Source organism: Bombina bombina, chromosome 7 (assembly GCF_027579735.1).
Source record: "Bombina bombina isolate aBomBom1 chromosome 7, aBomBom1.pri, whole genome shotgun sequence".
Taxonomy (NCBI): Eukaryota; Metazoa; Chordata; class Amphibia; order Anura; family Bombinatoridae; genus Bombina; species Bombina bombina.
The window spans coordinates 103,719,256-103,735,562 of NC_069505.1; the positions used below are offsets into that span (position 1 = coordinate 103,719,256).

Below are 16,307 nucleotides of genomic sequence, written 5' to 3' on the forward strand. Positions count from 1 at the left end.
ACTTACCAAAATAACATTAAACCGGTCATCCACCCTGCATACAATAATATATAGTTATACGTACATTTCCACTTATCTGTAATAACGCTGTTATTTTAATATAAAAGGTTCCATACAGAGATTTATTTTTTTGCAGCACTACATATTGGCTATATAAACAGATATTACTATTATTATTATCGCTTATTTGTATAGTGCCGCCAAATAATGTAGCGCAGGACATGAATAATGACTGAATATTTTGTCACACTGCCATTAATCTGTTTGGCGAAATGTGTTATGTGTAGCATTTGTATTTGGGTGATGCTTAGATTTTCATTTGTTTTTTTGTAATGACTCATTTTTGCTTATTTCTTATGTTTTAGTGATGGCAACTGATTCTGAGAAGTTCTGTGTTTTTTTTTTTTTTTTTAAAAATATTTTTTAATTTTATATCCACCTATATTTTGGTTAGAGGGCAGTAAAAAATCCATATACCGATAATCTGTTCTATGACAAATCAATAACAAGTTATTTCTTTCGTGAATTGATGTCCATAGTCCTCCATAACGTATGGGATATATTTCCCACCACTAGGACGTTAAGAACCCTTACACCTTCCATCTTTCTCAGTTTTGTTCTTGGCCTCGTAGGAGATGGTTGAGAATAGATCCTGTCTCTGTGGATGCAAGACATTACATCTCCTATGCTATTAGTGTTCACAATTATATACTATATACCCCTCTAGGTGTTCATGGTGCTCTGCATATATATTTACTATTGCAGTTTGCAGGATTTATCTGTATATTTAAACAGGGGAGGTTCTTTAGAGATGAGATCTATTGGTATCTCTTATACCTATGTTACGTGTAATTTATATACACAAAGGTTCTTTCATGCAGATACTGGACATTGGTCCATGAATATTTTCACTATTTGTAGAGATCCTTTTAGAGATAATATCTGTTGGTGTCTTTTATTCCATTATATGAGAGATTTATATGTATGCACATACATTTATCATGCAGACACTGAGCATTAATTATAAATATTTTCATTAACCATGCATATTGTATATTTACTTTGAGAGTATACACAGTCCCTGCTTACTCTGGAAGTAGATTTACAAGTATCTAATATGTACCTGTTGGTCTATATGTGCTGCTCCTTTAGTCAGGAGGGCCACATAACAGCCTAACTATGTGACAATACTTAAAGGGACACTATACCCAAACATTTTCTTTCATGATTAAGGTAGAGAATATAATTTTAAACAACATTCCAATTTACTTCTATTACCTAATTTGCTTTATTCTTTAGACATACTTTAATGAAGAAATAGCAATGCACACAGTGAACCAATCACAGGAGGCATCTATGTGCAGCTACCAATCAGCAGCTACTAAGCATATCTAGATATGCTTTTCAGCAAAGAATATCAAGAGAATGAAGCAAAATAGATAATAGAAGTAAATTAGAAAGTTGTTTTATAATTGTATGCTTTTTTTAAATCATGAAAGAAAAAATTTGGGTTTCATGTCCCTTTAAGTAGGTACATGTATACTACATCTGATGTTTATGTCATGTACGGATTTTTAAACTTTTGAATAAACTTATGTATAAGTTTCTATTTTTTAGGTTCTACCCTGAAAATTGTTTGGATATCCGGACTAATTCTCTTATCAAGAGATTGAGGGCCTGAATTATCATAGTGTGAGCAGACATGATAGCGGATCATATCTGCCGCACATCGATAAATGCAGACCGCATACGCTGTCAGCATTTATCATTGCACAAGCGTTTCTCGTGAAATGCTTGTGCAATACTGCCCCCTGCACATTTGTGTCCAATCAGCCGCTAGCAGGGGGTGTCAATCAACCCGATTGTATCCGATCGGGCTGATTGCTGTCCGCCGCCTCAGACGGGGCGGACGGGTTTAGGAGCAGCTGTCTTATTACTGCTGCTTCTTAACTCCTGATTCTGGTGAGCCTCAAGGCTCACGTGGAATTAGAAGCATTCGGGCCTTGAGAAATCGGACCCCTGACTGTTTTTGTTCTCTTTGAAGCAGAGTCCCTCTGATGGACCAACTGTCCTATCCAAAAGTTGTTGTCTGATCTTTAAGAGCGGCAACATTTACAAAAGGATTTGGAGGACAGGGGCATATTTTAATCCTAGTACCTGTGTAAATTTAGGATTAAAAGATTCCAACACTGGATTTCATATCCCTAAACATATTGGTCAGGATTCCCCTTTGTATAATGGGACCATCCCTCACAATCTTTTTCTCTTAATCATGGGTCAGTTTATGACTACTGTAGACCTCAAGGATTCTTATCTGCACACCCCTATACCTCAGTTCATGAGGTTTTGTATATCTGCAAAACAATACCAGTTTGCCGGTAATCAGAATCAGGACATTTCAGTTGCCCCCTATCTGGCCGATATCTAGTGCAAGCTTATTTTCTGTCAAAAGCTGTTGCTCTTACACTCAAAACTCTGTCTTTCAAGACAATAGTTGGTGTATCAATGTACCTATATCTCCTTATATCCTGCTATGAAGGTAGCATTTACAGGAGTTATAATAGACCCAATCCTTATGCATCTCTCTTACTGACGGAATTTTGCATTATTAAAGGGACATTCCAGTCAAAATTTTACAGATGAATTGCATCTTTGAATATAAACATATTTGCAATATACAGGTGGCCCTCGGTTTACAACGGTTCAATTTGCACCGTTTCAGAATAACAACCTTTTTTTCAGTCATGTGACTGCTATTGAAAAGCATTGAGAAGCAGTGCATTGATTAAAATAGCCAGTAGGTGGAGCTGTCCACTTGTGTTGCAGCAAAGATATGCAAGCCAAGCAATCTGAGATTAATCAGTTTAACCAGACCTGAGCTATAGAGCAGATTTCAAAGGAACAAGATCTTCCTGTCTATAAATCAGTTCAGATTAGAATGCATAGAAAGAACAGTTTGCAGAAAAATGCAAGTAAAGTCTGTGTTGTGTGATTATTTTATTTGGTTTATAATGCTGTTCAGCATTTAAAGTCTTCATTTCAAAACTGTTTCACTGTTTTAGTGTTAACATGTTTCTCTGCCCATGCATGTGAATCATAGCTAGATATTGTCACTGTACCCACATTTTAAATAATGCAGCTGCTCAGATCATCACTGGGACTTGTATCATGTCAGCAATGAGCAAATTGAGTAATTACCAGATGGAACAAGCACCTTAGGCTCTCTAAGCAAGTGTTGTGTTTAAAATGCTGGTGCACTGTGCATACTTAAATACACTTTTGAAACAGCTATAGCTTTTATTAGAAGCATTTTTGCTAATGCATGTATATTACATAATTGATTCTGTTCAATACCGAAATGCATCCATGTGGTTTAAAATTTAGGCTGGAATATCCCTTTAAGTTTCAGAGGGTGTGTCTCTTCCTACAATCCATTGGTAGCTCAGTACATGGAGGCAGTGGGTCTTTTTGATGCTGCTTTGGTCGCAGTTTATTTAGCCCCTTGTCACGCGAGACCGCTTTTATTGGCTATGCTTCATTAGTAGTTAATGAATTGTCTACATTTGGCAAACAGATGGCATTGGATTTCTCAATCAGTCAATCTTTTTTCTGGAAGACACAGTGTGTCTTTGTCCCTTGGTACATCGTTCCATTGTTAGTCTTGGTCTATTGTACCAACAAACTCTCAGGCTGGGAGGTGGTTTGGATTTTTTGAAGATTGCAAGGAATTTGGTATCACCTTGAGGCAAGGTTACCAATCAACATTCTGTAACTTTGAGCGATCTTCTGGCTAATCAGCCCTGACCTTTTTTGAAGGAGGAAAGTTTATCCGTTACCAGTCTGACAACATCATGGTGGGGACCTACATAAGTGATCACAGAGGTTAACTGCAGTCCACTGGTCATGCAGGAAGTGTCTATTACTCTGTCTTGGGCAGAGAGAAATTATAGATCCCAATTGGCAATCACAATACCATTTGTGAACAACTGGGAGGTGGATCATTCCAACAGTCAATCAGTCCATTCATGAGTGGTCTTTCCATAGGACATTTTTGATCGCTTATTGATCCAAATGGGCTTTCTTGGTTTCCTTTAAAATTCCTAGAATCCTTCAGTTTTCAGGATGCCCTGGTCAAGGGTTTGTCCACTATTTTCTGCCTCATCTCTTTTTCATAGGAAGTTAGCTAAACTTTCTTAAGGTTCAGACTTTTGTTCAGGCGTTAGTTAGAATTAGGCCACTGTTGGAACCTATTTCTCCACCCTGGAATCTGAACTTACTTTTTTTTTATATATTACAATGTTCTTCTTTTGAACCTTTGCATTGCATTGCTATTGTCTATTAACTGGGAAAGTAGCTAAAAGAGTTTCTAAATTTGTTAACGTTGTCTGTGAGTCTACATTTTTCACTATCAAAAGGTGAAGGCTTTACTTTGTACTACATATAATTTTCTTCCTAAAGGACAATAACAATCAATAGATAGTTGTTCCTTCATTGTGTTCAGATCCTGCTAACTCAAGGTAGCAGATATTACATAATTTGATTATAGTAAACTCCTTGGAAGTTCTATCTCCAAGCAACTATAGATTTCAGTCATACTTCTAGTTTGTTTTTTCACTGTTAAGTTTAGTAAGGGGCAGAAAACTATTAAGGTAGTGTTTGCCTATAAGAAGGGATTCAAGACTTTCTTGACGGTTGGAATGTCACCTTTCTAAGAGAATTACAGCTCTTTCTTCAAGAGCATTTGCAACATTGTGGGGTTTTGAAACATTTTACATCTTTGGGGCAGATTTGCAAAGCTGCAACATGTCTTATCTGCATACTTCTTTTTTTTTTTTTTTTTTTTTTTTAAAGAGTTTATCCCTTGAGGCGTTCCTTTTTAGCAAGCAGCTTTTGGTAGAATAATCTTTCAGGCTGCAGTGTTGGCTAAATAAGAAGTTCCAGTAAAATTGGCCCACCTTTACCGTAACATAGACCATTGGCTTGGGTATTAATCCCATATGTCATGGAGGTCTGTGGACCATAATCATTATATGAAAGAAAGAATACAATTTTTAGAAGCCATGGATCCCCCAACCCTAGCTTAACATTTTGTTTATTACTTTATTAATTACCTAGTAGTATACCTGTCCTGTATACCAGGGTTCTTCAAACCATGGATCGGAACCCTTTACTGAGTTGCAACACTATGTTTACTGGGTTGCGATGTGTGTATGTGTTGTATGAGAGTGTAGGTGGGGTGTGTGTGTTATATGAGACTGTGTGTTGTATGAGATTGTGGTGTGTGTTTGTTATTGCCAATACAACACTTTCAAGTTTGACTACACTCGGGTGTAAAGTACGCACACATTATAGTTGCTTTGCAAAGATTTGCAGCTATGTTGTTGTATATTACTTCTGAAATTTTCAGACCAAGCATACAAATATGGTGGTGAAAGTATGTGCTATCATAGCACTGGGTTTTTTTTTTTGGGGGGGGGGGGAGTTTGAAGAACCTTGCTGTATACCAAACGATTGTTAATCTTCCATATCTAGCATTTGACACCATGTTGTTTTGCTCATTTCTTTCATAAAAATGCAGGGAGTTGCTGCTGTCTTATTAACTTGCAGATTGCATGCTTATCATCTTTGTTCTTTGTAAAATATGAGCTGGCATGTGTTAGACTGCGTTAGCATACAGTCTTTGGGAATTCAGTGCTTTCTAAATTTGGCTTTGCTAAGCTGGTGCCCTGTTTGCTTGAATCAGTTGGGGCTTCTATTTTTAGCAATAAAAGGGAATTGAAATAGCAGTTTTATTTCCATGTAATAGATCCCCAAGAGGAATACTGATGCAGTCTCTCTGTCATCCCTCCCCTCAAGGAACTGATGGGAGAGGCAGCTGTCAAGCTTTGCGGCAGTATTAATCTTTAATCAATCAAGTGTTTTCTGTATTCAGGTGTTCAAGGGAAAAGAAGGGTCACAAGGAGGGACCTGTATCAAATCCGCATGAGTTTGTGCTAAGTCTGGGCGTTTAGAATTAGGTGGGTGATGGCATAGACAGAGCAGCTAAAAATATCCCATTTGCTTGCAGTGTTTCTCCAGTCTATTTCTGATGTTTGATTTAGATAAGGTTGATTGGGTAGCTTCTAAAAATAACTGTTCCCAGAAAGTTGAGGACAAAGTGAGTAGAATATTTTTAACCCACGCAGTCTGGAGTACGTCTCCTGACTGCAAATTATCTGCTGGAGGGTGACTGACGTTCTGTGGCTAATGCTGCTGAATGTGAAATGAGAATACGAGGCATAGCCAGAGGGTTGGTTTTCAAACGTGATCTTTAGTTATTTATTTTTTAATGCTTTGGATAAAATGGTCCTTTGCAAAATTTGTTTTTTGTTCAATTAATATACTAGAAGTAGAAAGAATCTGTGAGGTTAAGAATATCCCCAGGGGGGTCATGACTGACCAAAATTTTAGTCTATATATACTGGCTGTCACAACTGCGACCAACCCCATGCTTGAACTCTGGCGGTAACTGCGTCCACTGCTTATTTACTGCAACTGCCCCCACTGCTTGTTCCGTGGCAGCTGCAACTGCCCCCACTGCTTGTTCCGTGGCAACTGCCCCCCACTGCTTGTTCCGTGGCAGCTGCAACTGCCCCCCACTGCTTGTTCCGTGGCAGCTGCAACGGCCCCCCACTGCTTGTTTCGTGGCAGCTGCAACGGCCCCCCACTGCTTGTTCCGTGGCAGCTGCAACGGCCCCCCACTGCTTGTTCCGTGGCAGCTGCAACGGCCCCCCACTGCTTGTTCCGTGGCAGCTGCAACGGCCCCCCACTGCTTGTTCCGTGGCCGCTGCAACGGCCCCCCACTGCTTGTTCCGTGGCAGCTGCAACGGCCCCCCACTGCTTGTTCCGTGGCAGCTGCAACGGCCCCCCACTGCTTGTTCCGTGGCAGCTGCAACGGCCCCCCACTGCTTGTTCCGTGGCAGCTGCAACGGCCCCCCACTGCTTGTTCCGTGGCAGCTGCAACGGCCCCCCACTGCTTGTTCCGTGGCAGCTGCAACGGCCCCCCACTGCTTGTTCCGTGGCAGCTGCAACGGCCCCCCCACTGCTTGTTCCGGGGCAGCTGACCCCACTGCTTATTCTGTGACAGCTGACCCAACTGCTTATTCTGTGACAGCTGACCCAACTGCTTATTCTGTGACAGCTGACCCAACTGCTTATTCTGTGACAGCTGACCCCACTGCTTATTCTGTGGCAGCTGACCCCACTGCTTATTCTGTGGCAGCTGACCCCACTGCTTATTCTGTGACCCCACTGCTTATTCTGTGACCCCACTGCTTATTCTGTGACCCCACTGCTTATTCTGTGACCCCACTGCTTATTCTGTGGCAGCTGACCCCACTGCTTATTCTGTGGCAGCTGCAGCTGACCCCACTGCTTATTCTGTGCTTGTTTTGTGGTAATACAGACTGGCCCCCTTTGTGTGCACTATGGCTGCTGTGACTGTGCCGATGCTTGCAGTGACAGTATAAGATGACTGATTACCCAGGGAGCAGGAAACTTCAGGTGATTGGCGGCTTCATGGGACTGCCACCTCTGATTGGCTTAAAGGCGGTTTCCTGTCATGCTTGTTTCTCCTAAGCATGTCTTTACTTATGTCTTTAAGCTCTTTGTAGGGGTTAAACTCATAGTTAGGGTTGTTAATGCAAACATTACAAGTCCCATAAAGAGACATGAAACCAAAATTATTTATTTCATGATTCGGATAGAGCATACAATTTTGAAACAACTTTCCAGTTTACATCTATTATCACATTGTCTTCCTTTTCTTGGTATCCTTTGTTGAAAAATATACCTAGGTAGTCTCAGGAGTAGCACTGCACAACTGGGATGCAGCTGCTGATTGGTTCCTGCACATATATGCCTCTTGTCATTGGATCATTTGATCTGTTCAGCTAGCTCCCAGTAGTGCATTGATGCTCTAAAGGATACCAAGAGAAGGAAGCAAATTTGATGATAGAGGTAAAAAGTAAAGTTGTTTAAAATTGTATACTTTGAATCATGAAACAAAAATGTTGGGATTTCACGTCCATTTAAAAGGACAGTGTATATACATTTTCATAAAACTACATGTAATAGACACTACTATAAAGAACAATATGCACAGATACTGATCTAAAAATCCATTGTAAAAACTTACTGAGAAGCTCCACTTTAGCATTGTGGATAAAGTAGTCAGGGACACCCACTGAAAGAAGCTGGGAGCAGACCCGCTTCCCTGCATATGAAAAGACCGATTAGACAAACATGAGCCAGCAGTAGTCTGTAAACGTGTGTATCCATCTGACACTGTGGGGCTTGGTTAGAAGTCTGAAAATCAGCACAATGTTATTAAAAAATAAGCAAAACTATACATTGTCACAAAAACACACCCAGATAGGCCATATAAAGGGATCATCTGCAAAACATTTATGCAAAGAATAATCTAGTGTACAATGTCCCTTTAACTATTTTGATTAAATATTCTAACTTTAGCCTTGATACAATGTATTTACTCTTTCTGGAATACCTACTGTATACGGTCAGGTTTGTTTTTAGGGTTATTTTGATAAATTGTCAGATAATCATGCCTTTTAACCCTTTCTTGGCGGGACTATTTTTTTTTTTACATCGGAACCAATGAATGATTGCGCAATTTCAATGATGGGATCAGGTCAGGGGGGAGTGCCTAGAACGCTAGGGATGCCCTCCAGCCCACGATCCCATTTATTGAGCCTCTATGGCTTCCGGAAAGCCAAATGGCCAGGACCTTCCATGCTGTCCTAACGGTGTTAAAGCCCAGCGCAGTTAGTACGGCATGGAACGTCCTAACGGCGGGAATGTGTTAATATTATTATGCTTGTGTATACTTTTATTCTCTTATACCCTACAGCAGTGTGTGACAAATCTATTTAAAATTTAGGAGCCAGGAAGAATAATTATCAACCAGACGCACGTTTAAGAGCCAGTCTATGGTATGTGCATATAAATATGGAGAATAACCCAAAAAGTCAGGAGCCAGGGTTTAAATTCTTGGAACAAGTGGCTTTCTGGCTCCCAAGTTTGTCGAGCCCTGCCCTACAGACATAAACTAGGACAGGCGTTGACAAATTAGTTTTGAATGTGGAAGCCGCAAGTTATTTTTCCCAAAAATGAATCCATTTATCTAACAATTATTGATAATGTAAAAATGTATACTATTTCTCCAACATAGGTGTGTCCGGTCCACGGCGTCATCCTTACTTGTGGGATATTCTCTTCCCCAACAGGAAATGGCAAAGAGCCCAGCAAAGCTGGTCACATGATCCCTCCTAGGCTCCGCCTACCCCAGTCATTCTCTTTGCCGTTGTACAGGCAACATCTCCACGGAGATGGCTTAGAGTTTTTTAGTGTTTAACTGTAGTTTTTATTATTCAATCAAGAGTTTGTTATTTTGAAATAGTGCTGGTATGTACTATTTACTCAGAAACAGAAAAGAGATGAAGATTTCTGTTTGTATGAGGAAAATGATTTTAGCAACCGTCACTAAAATCCATGGCTGTTCCACACAGGACTGTTGAGAGCAATTAACTTCAGTTGGGGGAACAGTGAGCAGTCTCTTGCTGCTTGAGGTATGACACATTCTAACAAGACGATGTAATGCTGGAAGCTGTCATTTTCCCTCTGGGATCCGGTAAGCCATGTTTATTACGATTGTAAATAAGGGCTTCAAAAAGGGCTTATTAAGACTGTAGACTTTTTTTGGGCTAAATCGATTGATTATTAACACATATTTAGCCTTGAGGAATCATTTTATCTGGGTATTTTGATATAATAATATCGGCAGGCACTGTTTTAGACACCTTATTCTTTAGGGGCTTTCCCAAAGCATAGGCAGAGCCTCATTTTCGCGCCGGTGTTGCGCACTTGTTTTTGAGAGGCTTGGCATGCAGTCGCATGTGAGAGGAGCTCTGATACTTAGAAAAGACTTTCTGAAGGCGTCATTTGGTATCGTATTCCCCTTGGGGCTTGGTTGGGTCTCAGCAAAGCAGATACCAGGGACTGTAAAGGGGTTAAAGTTCAAAACGGCTCCGGTTCCGTTATTTTAAGGGTTAAAGCTTCCAAATTTGGTGTGCAATACTTTTAAGGCTTTAAGACACTGTGGTGAAAATTTGGTAAATTTTGAACAATTCCGTCATGTTTTTTCGCATTTGCAGTAATAAAGTGTGTTCAGTTTAAAATTTAAAGTGACAGTAACGGTTTTATTTTAAAACGTTTTTTGTACTTGTTATCAAGTTTATGCCTGTTTAACATGTCTGAACTACCAGATAGACTGTGTTCTGAATGTGGGGAAGCCAGAATTCCTATTCATTTAAATAAATGTGATTTATGTGACAATGACAATGATGCCCAAGATGATTCCTCAAGTGAGGGGAGTAAGCATGGTACTGCATCATTCCCTCCTTCGTCTACACGAGTCTTGCCCACTCAGGAGGCCCCTAGTACATCTAGCGCGCCAATACTCCTTACTATGCAACAATTAACGGCTGTAATGGATAATTCTGTCAAAAACATTTTAGCCAAAATGAACACTTATCAGCGTAAGCGCGACTGCTCTGTTTTAGATACTGAAGAGCATGACGACGCTGATATTAATATTTCTGAAGGGCCCCTAACTCAGTCTGATGGGGCCAGGGAGGTTTTGTCTGAGGGAGAAATTACTGATTCAGGGAACATTTCTCAACAAGCTGAACCTGATGTGATTGCATTTAAATTTAAGTTGGAACATCTCCGCATTCTGCTTAAGGAGGTATTATCCACTCTGGATGATTGTGACAAGTTGGTCATCCCAGAGAAACTATGTAAAATGGACAAGTTCCTAGAGGTGCCGGGGCTCCCAGAAGCTTTTCCTATACCCAAGCGGGTGGCGGACATTGTTAATAAAGAATGGGAAAGGCCCGGTATTCCTTTCGTCCCTCCCCCCATATTTAAAAAATTGTTTCCTATGGTCGACCCCAGAAAGGACTTATGGCAGACAGTCCCCAAGGTCGAGGGAGCGGTTTCCACTTTAAACAAACGCACCACTATACCCATAGAGGATAGTTGTGCTTTCAAAGATCCTATGGATAAAAAATTAGAAGGTTTGCTTAAAAAGATGTTTGTTCAGCAGGGTTACCTTCTACAACCAATTTCATGCATTGTCCCTGTCGCTACAGCCGCATGTTTCTGGTTCGATGAGCTGATAAAGGCGGTCGACAGTGATTCTCCTCCTTATGAGGAGATTATGGACAGAATCAATGCTCTCAAATTGGCTAATTCTTTCACCCTAGACGCCACTTTGCAATTGGCTAGGTTAGCGGCTAAGAATTCTGGGTTTGCTATTGTGGCGCGCAGAGCGCTTTGGTTGAAATCTTGGTCGGCTGATGCGTCTTCCAAGAACAAGCTACTTAACATTCCTTTCAAGGGGAAAACGCTGTTTGGCCCTGACTTGAAAGAGATTATCTCGGATATCACTGGGGGTAAGGGCCACGCCCTTCCTCAGGATCGGCCTTTCAAGGCAAAAAATAAACCTAATTTTCGTCCCTTTCGTAGAAACGGACCAGCCCGAGGTGCTACGTCCTCTAAGCAAGAGGGTAATACTTCTCAAGCCAAGCCAGCTTGGAGACCAATGCAAGGCTGGAACAAGGGAAAGCAGGCCAAGAAACCTGCCACTGCTACCAAGACAGCATGAAATGTTGGCCCCCGATCCGGGACCGGATCTGGTGGGGGGCAGACTCTCTCTCTTCGCTCAGGCTTGGGCAAGAGATGTTCTGGATCCTTGGGCGCTAGAAATAGTCTCCCAAGGTTATCTTCTGGAATTCAAGGGACTTCCCCCAAGGGGGAGGTTCCACAGGTCTCAGTTGTCTTCAGACCACATAAAAAGACAGGCATTCTTACATTGTGTAGAAGACCTGTTAAAAATGGGAGTGATTCATCCCGTTCCATTAAGAGAACAAGGGATGGGGTTCTACTCCAATCTGTTTATAGTTCCCAAAAAAGAGGGAACGTTCAGACCAATCTTAGATCTCAAGATCTTAAACAAGTTTCTCAAGGTTCCATCGTTCAAGATGGAAACCATTCGAACTATTCTTCCTTCCATCCAGGAAGGTCAATTCATGACCACGGTGGATTTAAAGGATGCGTATCTACATATTCCTATCCACAAGGAACATCATCGGTTCCTGAGGTTCGCATTCCTGGACAAACATTACCAGTTCGTGGCGCTTCCTTTCGGATTAGCCACTGCTCCAAGGATTTTCACAAAGGTACTAGGGTCCCTTCTAGCTGTGCTAAGACCAAGGGGCATTGCTGTAGTACCTTACTTGGACGACATTCTGATTCAAGCGTCGTCCCTTCCTCAAGCAAAGGCTCACACGGACATTGTCCTGGCCTTTCTCAGATCTCACGGATGGAAAGTGAACGTGGAAAAGAGTTCTCTATCTCCGTCAACAAGGGTTCCCTTCTTGGGAACAATAATAGACTCCTTAGAAATGAGGATTTTTCTGACAGAGGCCAGAAAAACAAAACTTCTAGACTCTTGTCGGATACTCCATTCCGTTCCTCTTCCTTCCATAGCTCAGTGCATGGAAGTGATCGGGTTGATGGTAGCGGCAATGGACATAGTTCCTTTTGCACGCATTCATCTAAGACCATTACAACTGTGCATGCTCAGTCAGTGGAATGGGGACTATACAGACTTGTCTCCGAAGATACAGGTAAATCAGAGGACCAGAGACTCACTCCGTTGGTGGCTGTCCCTGGACAACCTGTCACGAGGGATGACATTCCGCAGACCAGAGTGGGTCATTGTCACGACCGACGCCAGTCTGATGGGCTGGGGCGCGGTCTGGGGATCCCTGAAAGCTCAGGGTCTTTGGTCTCGGGAAGAATCTCTTCTACCGATAAATATTCTGGAACTGAGAGCGATATTCAATGCTCTCAAGGCTTGGCCTCAGCTTGCGAGGGCCAAGTTCATACGGTTTCAATCAGACAACATGACAACTGTTGCGTACATCAACCATCAGGGGGGAACAAGGAGTTCCCTGGCGATGGAAGAAGTGACCAAAATCATTCTATGGGCGGAGTCTCACTCCTGCCACCTGTCTGCTATCCACATCCCAGGAGTGGAAAATTGGGAAGCGGATTTTCTGAGTCGTCAGACATTGCATCCGGGGGAGTGGGAACTCCATCCGGAAATCTTTGCCCAAGTCACTCAGCTGTGGGGCATTCCAGACATGGATCTGATGGCCTCTCGTCAGAACTTCAAAGTTCCTTGCTACGGGTCCAGATCCAGGGATCCCAAGGCGGCTCTAGTGGATGCACTAGTAGCACCTTGGACCTTCAAACTAGCTTATGTGTTCCCGCCGTTTCCTCTCATCCCCGGGCTGGTAGCCAGGATCAATCAGGAGAGGGCGTCGGTGATCTTGATAGCTCCTGCGTGGCCACGCAGGACTTGGTACGCAGATCTGGTGAATATGTCATCGGCTCCTCCTTGGAAGCTACCTTTGAGACGAGACCTTCTTGTTCAGGGTCCGTTCGAACATCCGAATCTGGTTTCACTCCAGCTGACTGCTTGGAGATTGAACGCTTGATCTTATCGAAGCGAGGATTCTCAGATTCTGTTATCGATACTCTTGTTCAGGCCAGAAAGCCTGTAACTAGAAAGATTTACCACAAAATTTGGAAAAAATATATCTGTTGGTGTGAATCTAAAGGATTCCCTTGGGACAAGGTTAAGATTCCTAGGATTCTATCCTTCCTTCAAGAAGGATTGGAAAAAGGATTATCTGCAAGTTCCCTGAAGGGACAGATTTCTGCCTTGTCTGTGTTACTTCACAAAAAGCTGGCCGCTGTGCCAGATGTTCAAGCCTTTGTTCAGGCTCTGGTTAGAATTAAGCCTGTTTACAAACCTTTGACTCCTCCTTGGAGTCTCAATTTAGTTCTTTCAGTTCTTCAGGGGGTTCCGTTTGAACCCTTGCATTCCGTTGATATTAAGTTATTATCTTGGAAAGTTTTGTTTTTAGTTGCAATTTCTTCTGCTAGAAGAGTTTCAGAATTATCTGCTCTGCAGTGTTCTCCTCCATATCTGGTGTTCCATGCAGATAAGGTGGTTTTACGTACTAAACCTGGTTTTCTTCCAAAAGTTGTTTCTAACAAAAACATTAACCAGGAGATTATCGTACCTTCTCTGTGTCCGAAACCAGTTTCAAAGAAGGAACGTTTGTTGCACAATTTGGATGTTGTTCGCGCTCTAAAATTCTATTTAGATGCTACAAAGGATTTTAGACAAACATCTTCCTTGTTTGTTGTTTATTCTGGTAAAAGGAGAGGTCAAAAAGCAACTTCTACCTCTCTCTCTTTTTGGATTAAAAGCATCATCAGATTGGCTTACGAGACTGCCGGACGGCAGCCTCCAGAAAGAATCACAGCTCATTCCACTAGGGCTGTGGCTTCCACATGGGCCTTCAAGAACGAGGCTTCTGTTGATCAGATATGTAGGGCAGCGACTTGGTCTTCACTGCACACTTTTACCAAATTTTACAAGTTTGATACTTTTGCTTCTTCTGAGGCTATTTTTGGGAGAAAGGTTTTGCAAGCCGTGGTGCCTTCCATTTAGGTGACCTGATTTGCTCCCTCCCTTCATCAGTGTCCTAAAGCTTTGGTATTGGTTCCCACAAGTAAGGATGACGCCGTGGACCGGACACACCTATGTTGGAGAAAACAGAATTTATGTTTACCTGATAAATTACTTTCTCCAACGGTGTGTCCGGTCCACGGCCCGCCCTGGTTTTTTTAATCAGGTCTGATAATTTATTTTCTTTAACTACAGTCACCACGGTACCATATGGTTTCTCCTATGCAAATATTCCTCCTTAACGTCGGTCGAATGACTGGGGTAGGCGGAGCCTAGGAGGGATCATGTGACCAGCTTTGCTGGGCTCTTTGCCATTTCCTGTTGGGGAAGAGAATATCCCACAAGTAAGGATGACGCCGTGGACCGGACACACCGTTGGAGAAAGTAATTTATCAGGTAAACATAAATTCTGTTTTTCATAATCTGCCTAAATCTAATAAGTGTACCTTTTTTCTTTTTATCATTGCAGTTGTTACTGGATCCACAGATGGAATTGGGAAAGCCTATGCTGAAGAGGTAAGATTTAGAAAAATTGTTTAAACCTATACCCAACACTAAACTGGAGTAAACTGAATTCATATAAACAGGCCCATTTATCAAGCTCCGGACGGAGCTTGAAGGGCCGTGTTTCTGGCGAGTCTTCAGACTCGCCAGATACACAAGTTATGAAGCAGCTATCTAAAGACCGCTGCTTCATAACCCTGTCCGCCTGCTCTGAGCAGGCGGACAGTAATTGCCGGAAATCAACCCGATCAAATACGATCGGGTTGATTGACACCTCCCTGCTGGCGGCCGATTGGCCGCAAGTCAGCAGGGGGCGGCGTTACACCAGCAGCTCTTGTGAGCTGCTGGTGCAATGTTAAATGCGGAGAGCGTATTGCTCTCCGCATTTAGCGAGGTGTTGCAGACCTGATCCGCATTGTCGGATCAGGTCCGCAACACCTTTGATAAATTGGGGCCATGGAGTGAAGTGGTCTGTGGGCCAGAAATAAGTTTAAGGCAATGTGTAAACACTAAATAGTACTCAGTGTCTCTTGCATTGTACTTAATTACATATAGCAGTTATCCATCGGCACAGGTTATTTATCTTCTTCCGACTTAAAAAGGTAGAAGAGATTAAAAGTGACAAAAACCTTGGCTTGACCCTCTGGCATTTTATGATTAGTATTAAGGGGCATAAATTTCTCTTTCGTGTTTAAAAATAAATAAATAAAATAAAAAAAAAAAAAAAAAAAATGTGCTTGTCTCATGCTTTTTAGAATGGCCAAAAAGCAAATCCTGTAACTTAAAATGCTGCAAATCAAGTAGCTGATTTTTGCACAGTTTGCAGCAATTTGAAAACCTAGGTTACAGACTTTGCTTTTTGGCCTCTGTAGGTAACGTGGGACAAGAACAGGTTTTTACACAAAAGGAATAAGTGCTTAATGCCTGCTTAAATTTACAGTCCAAATTTTCCTTTCTTTTGGAGCTCTGTTCCCTTTTTTTGTGTTTTTTTAATTTTGTATAAAATATATATATATATTTTTTTTTCCCCCCTTCTTCTAAATGTGCAAAACCTTGTAAGCCATATTAACATGTCGATACATCTGTTCCTTAGGGATATGTCTATTAATGAGCTTTATAACAGGCATAATTCACC

General features: G+C 41.8%; 1 protein-coding gene across 1 annotated transcript in view; it reads left to right on the top strand.

Moving 5' to 3' along the window:
- HSD17B12 (hydroxysteroid 17-beta dehydrogenase 12) overlaps nt 1-16,307 on the top strand; it is a 412,681-nt gene that overhangs the window by 49,406 nt on the left and 346,968 nt on the right. The window contains exon 2 of the mRNA XM_053720221.1: nt 15,138-15,184. Coding sequence (XP_053576196.1) covers nt 15,138-15,184 — 47 coding nt within the window. The remainder of the gene's footprint in view (nt 1-15,137; nt 15,185-16,307) is intronic.